Here is a 17,643-nt window from a genome sequence, read left to right as displayed (position 1 = left end):
GAACCACAAAATGTACTGGAGAATGATGAATACAAATTATACTGGAACAAAACCATTATAACAGATAGAACAACACCACGTAACAAACCTGACATCATACTCACCAATAAAAAGAAGAATTAACCAACTTATCGAAATACCCATACCCAATACAGCAAATATACAGAAGAAAACAGGTCAAAAAATTGAAAAATACATCCAACTGGCTGAGGTAGTCAAGGACATGTGGCATCAGGATAAAGTTGACATTATACCAATTATACTATCAACTACAGGAGTCATACCACGCAATATCCACCAGTACATCAACGCAATACAGCTACATCCAAACTTATATATACAGCTACAGAAATCTGTAATTATTAATACATGTTCAATTACCCAAAAGTTCCTAAATGCAATGTAACATATACCGTACAGTTAAAAGGAAGTCAAACTTGATCAAGGTCTGCGTCACTTTCCATTTTTAACCAGAAATAAGGTCTGAGAAAAGGATAATAATAATAATAATAATAATAATGCTAACCACAGACAAAGAGGTGATAAGGGGTACTTACTTTTCCGCTTCTTCCTGTTCTGCAGGACTGCTGTTGACACTTTATGGTTCTTCTTCTTCTGCTGCTGCTGCTGGCTGACTGATCCAGACCGAGGTACTAGAGCTGCTGAGCCTGCCCTATACCCTCTCTAATGATGTTACCAGATACCGCCATCCTACTGGCTAACACGTGACATTAAGGTTTCCTATTGGTTTCCACCATTTCTCCCCCAGATCGCTATCTTGGATTATGTCACAGGAGAGACGACAGCGCCCCCTGGTGGCAGTAATATGTACTAGGTCAGTTGGACTCCGGACCTCACGATGAACACATTGGATGGAGCTACTGCCTATGACAACTCAAAAATAAACACTGCATGCAAAATGAAGACTTACATCCATCCTATCCAGTACAGGCTAGGTCCTTTTCCCACCTATTCCAAGAGAGAAGTGGGGGTCAGATGACTCGTTAGTGGAGGTAGCCCAAGTGAGCTTCTTTCCTACCATTTTGTAAGACGTCGTTGTCTCCTGACCTTCACTGCTTACATATTCTGCCCTCACAATCATATTCCGCACATCAAGATGCTTCATTCGAACCGAAACTCGATAAGATAAAGTCAATGTTGTATGAATTCATGTAAACGATGTTCTAATAACAAGTAAGCGCACCATGGTTGAAATACTCGAGGCTGGCGTACACATATACATTCCAGACATGACGGTCACAGGAGCTTTAAGTTCGGGAGAGCAACCGCACATCAGGAGGCTGGTTCCAACCTATCTACATCGGCCAGTGACCGCCCGTAGAACAGACAGCGTTTGCCCGAGTGAAAGGACAACCTCGTGTTCGGCTTAAAAGCAAATTCCGCAACATTGTGTGGGAGCGCCCAGCCTACGCATTCTTTACAACATAGCATGCAGTTTCAGACATTTTCACAGGGAGACAGCAAACGCCAAACGCCGATACTACAGATTTCCGGATTTGTAGCCTTAAACGAAACGTCATTCTCCCGTTTTAGAAGAGCAATGCTGATTGGCAAACGATATTCCTGATGCCTTGAGCTGAAGGAGTAATGGAAGAGGCCAAAAGATATACCCCTTCATGTCTGGCATGGAGAGGGGCCATTCTGTTGTCACGCTTGGAGTGAGAACACGTAACGAGAGCATGCGCGCTCGTACGTGTACTCAAAGAGCGAGGAATAAGTCTCTCCTCAGTACTTCACTGGGAGAGCACCTCTGTCGAGAGCGAATCGAAGTGCGACTCTATATTGAGTCCTTGTGATTAAGCATTGTTCACAGTGTTGGCCGCCACACTTTTTGTGTGGTGTGAACGGACAGAGTTATTGTTAAATGCCTGAAAGCGAATTTTTGAGTGGCATCAGGGTGGACTGGTTATCTGACCGGCGGACCACGCCAATAGTTAGACTAGGGATGAATAGGAGTCCTTGACTTCATCAAGGCATCGGGAGAGCTTTATTGGCGAAGGTCAATCCAGATAGAACGAGAGTTATCTTATTTGTCAGCAGCGAGCGGCGCAGACAGCGTCATCGCAGCTTACGGTATTGTGCGCTACAGCTGTTGCGAGCCCCATATTTCCTCCACAACAGTACAGTTCTCTGCATTTCACACGCGACAGCCTGGACTGTACCTAGCAACGTTCTAACGGATAATTATTCAAGTTGAGTAGGTGCGGCTCTCAGCCATTCTGCCAAGTCAATAGCAATCTTAAACTTTGTATAGAAATTTTATTAGCGAAACCTATCCTTGAGAGGTAACTTCACATTCCGAAAAGAACCAGGAAATAACGTTTGTAAGTAGGCTGTTTATGTTTTCTTATTGGCAACGTTACGTAGCGCTCTGTATGAAAATCACTGGCTGTGCTGTGTGCAGTCTGTGGCTAGTTTACATTGTTGTCTGCCATTGTAGTGTTGGGCAGCGGCAGCTGGATGTGAACAGCGCGTAGCGTTGCGCAGTTGGAGGTGAGCCGCCAGCAGTGGTGGATGTGGGGAGAGAGATGGCGGAGTTTTGAAATTTGTAAGACTGGACGTCATGAACTGCTATATATATTATGACTATTAAAGTAAATACATTGTTTGTTCTCTATTAAAATCTTTCATTTGCTATCTATGTCTATCAGTAGTTAGTAACTTCCGTAGTTAGAATCTTTTATTTAGCTGGCAATAGTAGCGCTCGCTGTATTGCAGTAGTTCGAGTAACGAAGATTTTTGTGAGGTAAGTGATTTGTGAAACGTGTAGGTTAATTTAGTCAGGGCCATTCTCTTGTATGGATTACTGAAAGTCAGATTGCGTTGCGCTGAAAAAATATTGTGTGTCAGTTTAAGCACAGTCATGTATAATTGTTCTAAGAGGACGTTTCACGTTTTCAGATCATAACTAAAAGTGCCATTGTGATTTCTCAGAATTTTTGCAAAATAAATAATAATTTTCGTTAGTTTCATGTTTTTCTTACACTAACTAGCACTACTCCAGTACCCAAGTATCCCACTAGCTACGTAAGAAATTTTGTGAATTTTTATGTCATTTCCTTACAGCGGACGACTCTAGAAGATATTTAGTGCTGAAAGTTTTTCAGGCATTTCTCCTTAGAACGTTAGGAGCGTCTATCTGACTTCTGTAGTAGTGTGGGGGTCAAAATTGCATCTTGCAGGAGCCACAGGGTAAAGGGTACATCTCAGATTAACTGCTGCGCAGAATGACAGCATAGAAACCCCACACGCTCACAATTTTCTTAGGTTCGTGGAGGTAGCCCAAGTGACCTTTCCTTCCTGCTAAAATTTGATCTTCCCCCCAGTTTCTTGGGGAGGGGGTGGGAGGGGGCGTGGGGAGGGGGTTAGGTTAGTGAAGGTAGCCCAACTAACCTATTTTCCCGCCAAAATTTGAACTTCGCGTCATGACGTCATTGCAACTATGCCACTTCTATCACCACCATCTTGGATCAGATATCTTGAATAAATTTGGCAACAACGTAACGTGGCGGCTTTACCCCCTTATTTCGAGTTGTGCCCATTTACTGTTCAGTATTTTAGCATCAACAGAAGTGATTGTTTAATTAATTCGTGCACAAAGGGAACCAATACCATTGATTGGTGTTATGTATAGTATTCGCGTTTCCTGACATAATTCCACAGAAAGGAGTCTAACGGCCCGACATCGGGAGGTCGCAAATACCATGTGATAGGACAATCATAAACCATCCAACTCTCACAAAATATGTAGTCATGTACTGAACTTTGAAACACCATTGTTGAGGGTGCACCAGCATGTCGAAAGATGATGCACGGCTGCAGCTCATTGATTTGTGTCAGCAGGAGCTGTTCGAATATGTCCAGCTAATCACCTCCCTTTTCAAGTTCCTGAACCACTTCTTTAGGCTTGTTTTGTCTGGTTCTTCCCTCTCATACTGGCATAGATTATTCCACAGTGTCATTTATAACGGGATTGGATTTTGCATACCAGATGACAAATTGCTATTTTGATTCACTGCAGATCAAATCCACAGCAAAGGCAAATTCAAGACTGTGAGAGCTGTTACACGTTTTACAACAAACCACGATTCTGTGTGGCTAACAGTTTACAAGTTATGATTTTTCGAAATGTGGTAGTATATGAAACCCTATATCTGATGCTGGAAAGTCTAAGACAACACACCTGCCGGCCGCTGTGGCCGAGCGGTTCTAGGCGCTTCAGTCTGTAACCGTGCGACTGCTACTGTCGCAGGTTTGAATCCTGCCTCGGGCATGGGTGCGTGTGATGCCGTTAGGTTAGTTGGGTTTAAGTAGTTCTGAGTTCTTCCTGCGCCCGGGTTCCCGAGTTCGATTCCCGGCAGGGTCAGTGATTTTCTCTGCCTCGCGATGAGTGGGTGTTGTGTGACGTCCTTAGGTTAGCTAGGTTTAATTAGTTCTAAGTTCTAGGGGACTGATGACCGTAGATGTTAAGTCACATAGTGCTCAGAGCCATTTGAACCATTTTTTCTGAGTTCTAGGGGACTGATGGCCTCAGATGTTAAGTTCCGTAGAGCTTAGAGCCATTTGATACGTTTTGATACACCTGTAAACTCTGGGAACCTCAGTCTAGCTTTTCTGCCTGTTAGTTATGCGTCACGTTGTCTGTTGCCAGCAGGTGAGGCTGGATGGGTCCTGCGGCAGCCCCCTGCGACTGCACGACACGCGACTCTTTCTGCTCCAGCCGGAAAGGAGGCGCAGTGCCACTGGAGATGACTGGAGCTGGAGGCTGTCCGTGCCGCTGCCCATGACTCTGAGGAACATCCTGGTGGCAAGGGTCGCCGAACAAGGTAAGTGCTTCCCGTAGATGATACGTGTCGCGGACTAAATACTATTTGCCGTTGATGAAAAGTTTTATTGATGAAATGTGTTTGAGCAAATGTGTTACTACTGGAAAGACAGTGTGAAAGACATGTGCATCCCGCCATCACTTGTTTCTTGTCATACGCGTTTCAGTACTTTTATTTGTGCTCCATCTTCAGTACTCTGTAGTACTTATTTGTTCTTTGTATATAATAAATGTGTATAGCGTAGTTACAAATATGTTACTATATTACATTTCCTCTCATTATTCTCCTGTTAAATACAACTACTGTAGCACAGTTTCCGTGAGTCAGAATCAAACGAAATTTTAATCTCACGAAACCAGTGCTGCAAAAGTTGTTTCTACCCTTAAAACAAGAAAATAATAAGAGGAAACGTAAAATAGTAATATATTTGTAGCTATTATGTAACGCATTAGTTGTGTACATAAAACAAACGGAATACCTCTCGGTCTTTGCAACTAAATGAAATTCAATGAATTTAGAATAGGGGTTCCCAACAACATTTTCTCGAGGAACCCCTCATCGAGCATGATTGGTACCTTGTCATATCACAGTATCGAGTACCTAAAAAAGCCAAATTAAGAGTCTTTTTATACGTTTTCTATTTTTGGTACTTAGAAACATCATTGACATATTCATTATTTTAAAAATATTGAGCTTAAAACTTTGTCAGTTTATCCATCATTGTTATTGTTAAAGTTTTGATTATTGCTCAAAATATTCGTCTTCAAATCTGGGTGTTTAGTATAACAAACTCCTTAAAAAAATAAAAATTGAGTATGAACGGAGAATGAAACGAAAAAATTGAAACTGAATGTATTGGCCTTTCAAGTGCACTACACTTGAGATTAAATTGAGTATACATGTGTGAAAAATAAGAAAACATTAATTTCATACAAGGTATTATTTATTTGAATAAATACAGTTACAGGAGAGTACTCCATCAGTGTACAGTTAGTTTTAATTTTAATTTCTTAATGAGATGAGCTCAATCTGACATTTGAGTCCATTATTTCTGAAATATTGGGTTTCAAACTTGAAACTTTCACTCTGAAACCCGACCGCACGTCGAGCCGATTCCTACATTTGTTTTTCATGAAACACATGGAAGAGAATGCTTGCTCACACCGATATGTGGTTGCAAATGGAAGGATCTTTTTCATTGTCTTATCTCCAAGTTTCTTGTAGTCCTTGCGTGCTGATGCCCAGAAGTCTGTAATTTTATCACCGATGAAAATGTTTATCATAGTACCACAGCTGGACAGATCCACAAGCTGATCTTGCTCTTCTTCAGTGATGCCTTGGATTTTGTCTATTTCTTCACAGCTGAAGGAATTTCGAATCCATCTGTCGTCAGAGTCAGGTTCAGGGAAATACTCTCTAAAAGTGGTGGCTAGGCTGCGCAGATGCTCGGCTACATTGATCTTGCTATGGTCAAGCAGACTCTCCTCTGATGACTCCAAGAATTGTTTTAAAGTAGAAAAGTTAGTTGGTGACTCGTTTTCTATCCTTGAAGCCCAGATCTGACACTTTTTGACCATAGCACTAATCTTATCCGCAACTTTGAACATGTCTACATTTTTTCCTTGTAAACCAAATTTTAACACATAAGTGTTGAAACACATCAGCTAAGTACGCAACTGCTCATGCAGGAAGCGGCCAAACAAAAGTTCTGTTATCATACGAAAAATATTTAATATATTTTTTACTCTAATAGCATCTTGCGGACTCCTCTGGCATAGCTTGCGGACCCCTGGAGGTCCGCGGACCACCTGTTGGGAACCACTGATTTAGAAGAAAGTAGGGAACGACGGAAAGCGGATAAAATGCCGAGTTTACTTAATCTCTCACCACTTTCGATAACCACTTCTAGCGGAATTTTGTGAAGAGTTCGGTTCCGCCGCCAACTCTATTTTCAGATCATTTCTCACAGAATGTTTGAGTTAAATGATCTTCAGTTTTCATAAATTTTGGTATGTCAGATTCAGTGTCATTTCAGTTTTCACGTACTGCATGAACATATGCATCGCACGAGTGTGTATCCTTTCTTCACAGACACGTGAATATATTAGATGATCCCGAGATGATTTTCTAAATTTCCAGGGATAGCGGAGAAGGTTAAATGTCTCAGAGAAGTCTAGAAAACGTGGGCTCTAAAATCCGTACCTTAAGGATCATGAACACCATTCCTGTACTACTGGAAGCTGCTCCCTTTACATATTTTGGGAGGAGCTAGCATGGACCAACACAAGAAAAAAAATCTGATAAACATGGGCTCTAAAATGCTTATGTTAAAAGCTATGAACACTTGACCAGTAGGAAAGTTGTGCTTGACAGTACCGAAGATGAACAAGTGCTCATAGCATGCATTTTACAGCCCATCTGTCATGGAATTTTGATACATTTTTGGTTAGCGACCATCCCTGAAAGTTTGTGACATCACCACGGAATCACCCTGTATATGTTACGTTGTGTACACGAAAGTTAATCGTGATCACCAAGTAACTTAGAGTCAGATGCTTGATCTCAAAGGCTTGTCCGAAAAACGGCTATAAACCTGTAACAAAATGTTTCAAAATTACGTTTTGAGTATTTAAAATCTCGACTGAGAACAATGGTTAGCTTTCAAGTGCCAAGGATTCTCCAATATGAGCAGACAGTGAACGCAGGGTTGCGAGCAGCTAGTACTGTACCCCTTTCATCGCCACGGGGAACAGGATGGGGACCCGCTTGGAGGCTTGAGTAAACGAGGAAGTCGATGCTGAGGGAAATGGTAGAAGAAATCTGGTGTGTCTTTATATTCCCTGTCGCATTACGGATCAGCTGTATCATTTCCCCACTTAGTTGCGCTGCGAATCCTGAAATTTTTTTTTTTTTTTTTTTTTTTCGCATCGGGACTAGTACTCCGTCTGTAGACAAATCTGAATTTTCTGCAGTTTCTTCAACACTGCTATGACTGTCACTGTAGTTATGTGCCTGCGGTATCTATACTTCCGTAGAGAGCTACGGAATATGCTACGCACTCTTTACAAAGATTTTTCAAGCTGATACTAAATATCGTGGGCCATACCTGTGTGGGATGCGTGATTGTCATGTTTGATAACGCTTTCACGCGAAACTTTTCTACCCACAGTGGACATAAACATTCAGATGCAATTGGCAAGTATCCTTTTAATCAACCATCATCCACGGTGAACGTAGCAGGCACGTCGTAGGAGAGTAGAAGGTATTAATTCCGCCGGTCTATCTCTGTAACTGGCAGAATGTAATATTATTTTCAAATCTCAAACGTAAATACTTTTGAATCATATCGACTGGATCTCAGTGCCCAGTTATTTGAATGCTAAGGTGCCACTCTCTCATTTACCGGGGCGGGCAGAATACCAGCTGGCATCTCATGTTTGTGAAATACCGCGACCACCACAGACCATGACGTCTCACCCTCTCGTTCAAAAGGCAGTGAAGGATATCCCTGGTAATCCACTCTCGTAGGTAATCATCCAAATCTTAATCATATTCAGGTTGCCCGTGAAGTCTGACTGGCTAGCCAATAATAAAAATAAAAGAACCTTAATAAACCTTCAGATGTTACTGAGAGGAGCACTGTTCTCTAATAAACAGCAGTTACAATAGCGAGGCATTCATACTTGCAGTTGTGTTTGGCACCTATCGCTTAAGACGAGAGCACACGAAAGACAGCGGTATCAGGCCACGTCTTCCGCTACGTGTTTTATATGATACTTCCAATAGTCACTTTAAATAAGATTTTTCTCAATAATGAGGAACCCAGTACAAAGAAAACGTTAGTCACGTTAGCCATTTCTCGACTTCCAGAAATCTGTCTAAAGCGCTTTTTACTTCAACACAGTTATAATACGGAAAAAATATCTAAAGATACTTTCTCTTGCATTAATCAGTTTTTCACTACCAAGCTGGTATTTCAATAGTTATTCTGAATTACATTCTTTCTCGTCTGCATTTAATAATCGGAATAAGGGATCGGGATGCAATAGTTCCATCAGTGAGCGGTCGGCTTTCTGCATATTTAAACTTTTGAAGATACAACCATCAGCAATCTCTCAAGCGCCAAGCCACGCGCCGAAATCAATCATGCTGGGGCGGTATACTGACATGAGGAAGCAGTCCCATCGTCGCTTAATAATCATCACAGGTGAAACTGATACGTGTACACACATTCGAAGTCACTTCGTTTTCGCACAATTACTATGTGCAGTATTTGAGGAATAACTTGTCGCTACTCAGATGCTGTGTCGGACAGTTGGAGCAGGTCCGAAAAGCAATATAAGTCCGAAAGTACTATAGTACATCAAAATTGAACAGTTTTGCAGTGAGTTCCAAGGAGCCCACTAGCGATTTGTTTCAAGCTCGTCAACACCTTAGCTGGTGCCCCGTCCACTGGAGATACATTTCTGCACTCGTGAGTCACACTTGATGTATTCGCTTTCGAAAATGAATGAAGACGTGTCAACTGAAACAGAGAAATCTGACCCATTAGATATTGTCCTCAATTACCTACTTTAGATCAAAATTATAACAAATAGTTTTTAAGCTGAAGGGTTACGAGCTCATGGGACTTGTAACACGCCCAGGGATACAACGGGTGAGGGGCCATTAAACTGTTTTCGCTTTGAACGTGCGCCCTGTCCACGCCACGTACCTGGTACTCTCGTGTCGATCATATTATTTCTGCTCCCTACTGCTCCTGACTTGCCTGAAATTATGTATACCAATATGCAAGCGGGTTTAGGGGAGCCACTCAACACTAAACACAACACTGTCCTGCGTCTGGTATGAACAATTATATTCTGAGCCGATGAGAATGTCGTAGGTTTCACTGTTTACACAATAAGTCATAAGTGTTGATGCCAGTTACCATTCTTGCTAATTAATGAGCGGTCATAACTATCATTCCCTTATTATTGTACAATATTCTTGACGATTTTAATGTCTGTCACTGTTGTACTTTACACCGTCACACGTATTTCACTGTCTTACCCTCGCCGAACCTTCCGTGATAGATATACAGGCAATGATGATAACTGTCTGTCCACAATTATTACTTGGACGAGCGTACGCGTAACCGAGGGTGATTGTTGATAATGCGGAAGCCGAATGGTCGAACATAGCGGAAGCCGAATGGTCGAACATATCTGGTACCAGTTTTTCTTGACACTTGTAATAATATAACGCTATTCATAAAACTTAAAGTTCACAGTTCTCACTTGAATGAGTGTGCGCTTAACCCTCGCGACGCGGCTGATTGTTGATGATGCGGAAACGCGATGACCGAACGCATGTTCTCGTGCTCACTACAACACACTGGCACTTGATTTCTCTCCTTCGTGGTAAACTGTTTTACAAGTTCACGTTAGCTTCATTCTGGGAGACCGAACACGACGCGGTTGTATGGTACGACACGCAACCGGGAGGATACTTAAATACATTATTGGTGGCAGAAACACTACCATATCTCATCACTTCACAATAACAGTACTTGCAGTCACACTTGAACCTCCATTATAATGCCTTTCCCATGCAGAGCTACCCACAACACAGCAAAGCACTGAAATTCGTTACTATAAATGTTATACTATGTGGGCAAAATAAATCTGCCTGTGTTACACAATGCCAACTCGCCAGTTTAGTTATTAGATGGCTTCGCCGTCAACAATGACCCTCCACTATTTCACAAAATGGTTCAAATGGCTCTGAGCACTATGGGACTTAGCAGCTATGGTCACCAGTCCCCTAGAACTTAGAACTACTTAAACCTAACTAACCTAAGGATAGCACACAACACCCAGTCATCACGAGGCAGAGAAAATACCTGACCCCACCGGGAATCGAACCCGGGAACCCGGGCGTGGGAAGCGAGAATGCTGCCGCACGACCACGAGCTGCGGACCACTATTTCACAATTGGCCCTTCTCCCGTGTTGTGGCAACCACATGGAACGCGCTCATTTCCCTCACTCTCAACCACGTCACAACTGCTCAGCTCGCGAGCAAGTGTACGAGCAGGCGCGAGTGTTGACGCTCAAAACCAGCCGGTTGTTAAACAAAAAATTGTTCAAATGGCTCTGAGCACCATGGGACTTAACTTCTGAGGTCATCAGTCCCCTAGAACGTAGAACTAATTAAACCTAACTAACGTAAGGACATCACACACATCCATGCCCGAGGCAGGATTCGAACCTGTGACCGTAGCGGTCACGCGGTTCCAGACTGTAGCGCCTAGAACCGCTCGGCCACAACAGCCAGCGGTTGTTAAACCATGATTTATATGAGTAAACATTACGATTAACATATTATCCTCTGAAACTTGTCTTGCAATGAAAGATAAATACGACAGTGACGATGCTTTATATATTTCAGTAGAATTAAGTTAATTTAGATGAATACAAATCAGAATGGAAGCGTAATACTCTGAAACACCTCGCTGAATATATAACAGTTATTCCAAATTCTCACTTCCTGTCCGCTGCTGTGTACTCATCCTGTGGCTGTTGTATAGGCAATATCGCTTTCTCCATCCTGGTGTTAATGCGGTGATCAATCCCTCAGCAAGCCTTTTTTTTTAAATTTTACAATTTCGTATGCTCTAATCTGACTGCAACAGAAAACTGTGGTAAGATGACCTGCAATAGGCAATATTTATTTTTGAGCACTGAGTCCCATAGACTTTCCGTTAAATGGTGTGTCTTGATTCGTCTTCTCTGCTCGATTAGATGGTTTCTGGAGCATGCTAATAACGTCCATGAGGAGGACAGGTAAGAGGAAGAAACTTAGTTCAAGAAGACAAACAAAGTCTGAGGATGTCTTTCAGGCCTACCTTCTAGAACGAGAAAGTCAGGAATTTCTATCAAAGTCGACTACGAAAATAGCTGCTAGACACTCGAACAGTTCAAGAAATATAGAAAGGATGGCAACATACAGAAAAGTGGCATATGAGGCCACTGTAGAAAACGACAAGGACCACAAAAATCTCCTGGTGAATAAAACACCAGTGGCTGAAGAGGAGTATAATCAAAATCGAAAAAAACTTTTGTCTATAAACTAATGAAACACTTAAATAGAAACTAGAAAGATACTGCAGAACGAAATATAATTAGCGAAAATCGGGGGAAAGAATTGTTAAAAAGAAAGTGGCAAACAGAAGATCTAGAATTAAAGGAGGAGGAGGCAATCATATCACTCAACAGTGCAATGCGTTCAATCACAATAGAAGAGCTGCATGTAGCTTTATAAGGTATGGAAAAAACAGGAAAGCTTATTGACCAGATTATATTAACACAGTGCTTTAAAATAAACTGGATCCTTTCGCGATAATAGATTGCTACCTTTATTTAATGAATGCTGACACTGGTGTAAAATCTCAAACGTTTGGAAAATATCAGAAGCAGTATCAGTTTTTAAAAAGGACAAAGAAACATGAAAATTATGGAGTACTGAGCCTCTTAAACTCAGGTTTTAAAATGTTTGCAAAAAATATTCAGTAATCGTTTAAGAACGATTACAGAGACTCTCCAATTAGAAGAATGATACGGATTCTGAAAAGGCCGTTCATGCAGTAATAATATATATACAACAAATATCTTTAGAGAAATGACGAGAATTGAATTTACCGACACATGTAGCTTCCGCTGACTTCGAAAAAGCTTTTGACAACGTGAAAAGAAAGAAACTATGATACATACTGATTAAAGGTGACTATTCTAGACACCTTATTGACTCTATAAAAAGCCTACATATGGACACGAAAATAATAATGAAAGTTGGTAATAATAAAACAGAAGGTATCATCACTAACAAGGGACACAAATACGTCTGTAGCCTGTCATCAACCTTATTTAATATACAAGTAAATGATCTGATAAAAAAAACTGGAGATGGAAGTAAATCCGGGTACACAGATCAGGTTGCCATTTTGAAATACAGTGAAGGTGAGCTATAAAAAGCAGTCCAAAATTACAAAAAATAGGGAAACGAGAGTATAGCCTTCGAATATCAACGAAGAAAATTAAGATTAGGTCTCGTCGTAGGAAATAATACACACAACATTTGAGTAGATGTAGAACTTTAATTTTTTAGGATGCTGTGTAAGCTTTGACATGGACAAGGACATAGAAAATAACAAATATCAGTCAGTATGCGGAATGATAAACAAAACTTTCCAGATCAAAATAAGGAAGGAAACAAAACTAAAATTTTATGAAACGATAGCAACATCTGTTTTGTTGTACGAAAGTGAGTCATGGAACGCCAAAAAAACGCGCTAAAAGCAAACTACAAGCAGCAGAAATGAGATTTCTTATGAAAGTGGGAGTTGTTAGCAGCGGAGACAGTATATGAAATAAAGATATTACGAATGAACAAGTTATTTATATTATTCATGGTAAGACTGAACAAAATAAAACATTATGTGATCATCACCTAGGAAGAATGAGTGCAAAGAGAATCACACGTCTTGTCATACTGTGCCAGCCAAGAGGAAGAAGGGATCCAGTATGAGGTGGCAGAGAAAAGAGGAAGACGTAGCAGGCGTAAGTGCCTAAGCTTAGAAGTGCAGATTTAGAAGAAGCTAATAACGTGCTGCGTTCTGTAACATGGCGGCGACTCCTGGTCGATCATGTCTTTACTTTTATGCAGACATTTATAGAAACAGGATTAAATCAAATAACAAACCCACAATTCGTCGTTTTGAGCTGTAAATTAATACTGTTGACTTTCCTCCATTAATTATGCTTGATATTTTGTCGAATCTTGACATAGCTTCTGTACTTTTTTTAATTATTTTATATATGTTGCGTCTTACTTGCACCCTAGTAATTCCATCCTAAACGTTAACTTTCTCAATACATTGCACACACTCTCACGCCATCCATTGTCTCTTCTTTCACTATCTCATTGGATTCGCATTGAAATGGCGTCCCGTACACTGGGTGCGTCCACTGGTGTCGCACACTGTGACAGAACAAAATGTGCGCTTTTCAAGTGGCCGTCAGAAAAGTGCAATATTCTTCTAGATAATTCCTTTTCTTTACGGTACTTTCATAACCAAATAGCTACATCAAAGAGGCTCTAATATGAGGAGTGAACTGAGGTATTCATTTATACGTACTTAAAGAATTATATGTACCCTTGCATTGCTCTCGTATTTTCTTGCACACATCTTCTTCCATAATCGCGTCGAACTGCACGTTCTGCTGCGTATTTAGTGGAGGACATCGATCACCGTCCTGACGCAACCATGTCATGAGTCACCTTTTCTGTTTGAAGAGCGTGATGATATACCGCCAAGAGCAGCCGATATATATATATATATATATATATATATATATATATATATATATATATATATATATATAAACTGAACAACCAGTTTCGGTCGGTAGACGATCATCAGGTTCACAAAAATTTTTACATCACACTAGGTGACATAAAATCATTGGCGTCAAGTAATAAAATCCTTGAATTTTTCACTGTCGTCATATATTAATAGAAATTACATCTTCAGTCACAAACTGCGTCAAATAGTGCGCTCATCCATGCTGCATCAACAGTCAGCATTAAATTTACGAACGGGGGCATTCTACATACGCAGAGGACGCTACTTATCTTAAATATTTGATTTTTAGAATTGTGTATATAACCGTCAGCTTTGTTAACCATTTTGAAGTTATTTTTAAATATTCCTTTCACTACCGATAAGCTGTATTTTTGAAAATGCTGTGGATTTTAAGCATGGTGATTTCCATATGTTAGGTTGCTTCTAAATTCTTAAGAGTTTTAGCTTCATTGCTTATAAGCCTTCTTTTTTACACGTGTTAATGAGTTTTACATTATGTCTTTAATTTATTGGTAATCTGAGGTCAAATTAAGTTTTCAGAGTGAAATTGTAATTTGTCGTGTATTCCAGTGGTTGGAAGCCTCAATTATTGCACTTTATATTCCAACTGAACCAATCGGTCCCAGGCTTACACCATACGGGTCCAGTACAGCAACAGTAGTAGCACACTCTGTAGGGGTTTTTCTTAATCATCTGTCGATCAACGTTACACAAATGTTACACATGTTACGGCATTATATGTTAAGAACAAAAACGCAACTCAATATGTACAGGCGTTTGCTTTCTTTGACATCTACTTTCACACGGATTGAACAGGAAGATTACCGTTGCCTCGTTGTAGGTTATATAGGGTGTGCAAAGTAAAACTGGTCCGGAAAATACTTCACGCAACTTACTGTAGGCAATCCAACTTACATCATAGACACCCGGGGGCGATGATGTAAGTTTGGTTGCCTGTCTTAAGCTGCATTAAATATTTTCCACTCCAGATTTATTATTCCCACATAGTATAGCATTTATAGTAACGAATTTCAGACCCACTTTCACGCTTGATCCATTTGTTCCACCCATTTGTATTGAGAATTACCTACATTTGAGACGAAAAGTTCACTGTCATCACCACAACGAAAGTGGATGGTATTTTTTTTGTAAATAGCGCTGCACAACTTCATTGTACTTAATGAGAGGCCTCACGAAACCATCAAAAGCTGCCACAATGTTTATTTGTTTATCTACAAACAGTTTCAGTCAGGCTAGCGTCTGCAAGTCACGAATGTCAATCAGCAGGTTAAAGAAAGGCTCCTTCGCCTCAGTTACGTAATTATTATCAGTTGCAGCAACTATCACTTATACATGAATAAATTAATGCAGAAACAGAAGTACAATTTTGAACAGCCAAGATCGCTATTTTACGTATTTATTGTGATGACCATTTTCGGCAAACTACGTTAGCATTACCAGATCTTCCGCAGTACGTTGCCCAAATGAATGCTATATTGGATCATGTCACAGAACGATACTTCATGAACATTAGAACAATAATATCACAGCAAGTTCATAAATGGCTCTGAGCACTATGGGACCTAACATCTGAGGTCATCAGTCCCCTAATACTTAGAACTACTCAAACCTAAGTAACCTAAGGACATCACACACATCCATGCCGAGGCAGGATTCGAACCTGCGACCGTAGCGGTCGCACGGTTCCAGACTGAAGCGCCCAGAACCGCTCGGTCACACTGGCCGGTGCAGCAAGTCAAACAGAGAATAACTATTATATAAAACAACATACGTACTACACTGATTATACAAGTTAATATTCGTACATTAGCAGAATGAATACTGAGTTTCTCAAGCGAACATCATAAATGCTACAACCAGCCACCTGGTAGCTGTACATTGACATGTTCTTGGAGATGGAAATGGGTTCCGTCTGCCCACAGAATTCCATGATCACTCACTGTCCAATTACATGCGAGCAAGAAAATCCAGAGCGACCAGTTTGTATGGACAACAATGTTGGATGTTTCGTAGGATTTTATTCACCGTGGTCGCTGGGATGTCCATCGTTCGGGCAGTTCCCCCCCGTGCAAAGCATGTTTGCACACCACCACTCGACCCCTCCTTCAGTGTTGTGGCGACATCTTCGACAGACGTTGGATCAACTGCTTTCCTCCCTCTAACACATTGCACTTCAAAAGAACCTGCATTGACGAATTTTTTCTCCAAACCCTTAACGGACATCGGACCAATGCCTTTACTCATACGTGAGTGTCCGGAACTTCTGCAGGGCTACTGCCGCACATTCACTGTTCTTACAAGAGAGCTTTGGCAACAGCGCGCGATCTTTCATGGAGACATTTATGTTAAGCATATCGTACAAAAACCTAGGAATAGTCGTATGCCGCGCGTCTTTGGTTTACTTATTCTGCCACTTACAGCGCCATCTGGGTCAAATTTCCACCAAATTCTTTTCTTCCATGACGTTTCTTCCTGAGTCAGTAATATGCTGTTCAAATTTGTCGTCATTCTGAGTAGTGGTTCTCTTTCTACAGTGTTTTGAAACTGGAACTTTAATTATGGAGACCCTGTAGATACCATACATTATGGATGTAAGGCTGATACTTCTGTTGTTTTATGTATCTTGTCTAATCCCTATGTTATGAGAGAGAACAATTACAATATTTTTTCCAGTTTTGGGGTTTTTTAATATGGTGCTTTTTATACGCAGAGTTCGGTTTAGACACTGGCTGAAACTTAGGAGTAGGAGGTTCAAAATCTTTGTGCGGTACACCTCATTAATGTTTTGTTAGCTTCCTATACGCCAAAAGATTCGTCGTTGGAACGACGAGCGAGGCCATTCACGTCTAAGTGAGGTAAAGATTTATCTCTAATGACATCACTGTTAACATTACTTCCGGTTCCACAGTTTTGACATTTCACAGTAAAGAGATACGCTACAGATTGTATATCGGTGTCTGGTTCCGAGAAAGCTGACTCCCGAGTAGCAACCCAGCCAGCAGTCTGTCCCTCAGGGCAGGGACTGCCTGCTACCTGCTGTCGCTTGCGTAGCGGTAACAAACCGGCGCGCCTCTCCAAAGTGACGGCGGGGCGCCTGAGCGGCTATTTCACGGCACACGGCGCTTTCCGACTGCGCGCGATAGCATCTGGCCGCTCTTCACTCCACCCGACGCCGGCTCGCGCCGTCTGCTTCGCTTCCCAGAGCACACCGGCCACGCCCACGTATGTGCCGGCGGGTCGGCCGTAAAGCCAGGGCGAGCCCGTAGTTCTGAGAGTGCTCACATACCTCCCGCCGTAGCTGCGGAGCGGAACTTTGCGGCGAATGGTCAAGGAGCAGACATCTCTACCAGTATGCTTGCTCCCGACAATG

General features: G+C 41.4%; 1 protein-coding gene across 1 annotated transcript in view; it reads left to right on the top strand.

Annotated features, from left to right (window-relative positions):
- LOC124593906 overlaps positions 1–17,006 on the top strand; it is a 99,562-nt gene extending 82,556 nt beyond the window's left edge. The window contains exons 5-6 of the mRNA XM_047132257.1: positions 4,676–4,847; positions 16,984–17,006. Of these exons, the coding sequence (XP_046988213.1) occupies positions 4,676–4,847; positions 16,984–17,006 (195 nt within the window). The remainder of the gene's footprint in view (positions 1–4,675; positions 4,848–16,983) is intronic.
- The last annotated feature ends 637 nt before the right edge of the window (positions 17,007–17,643 follow it).

This window comes from Schistocerca americana, chromosome 2 (assembly GCF_021461395.2).
Source record: "Schistocerca americana isolate TAMUIC-IGC-003095 chromosome 2, iqSchAmer2.1, whole genome shotgun sequence".
NCBI classification, from domain to species: domain Eukaryota; kingdom Metazoa; phylum Arthropoda; class Insecta; order Orthoptera; family Acrididae; genus Schistocerca; species Schistocerca americana.
This window is presented reverse-complemented; position numbering and strand designations above follow the sequence as displayed.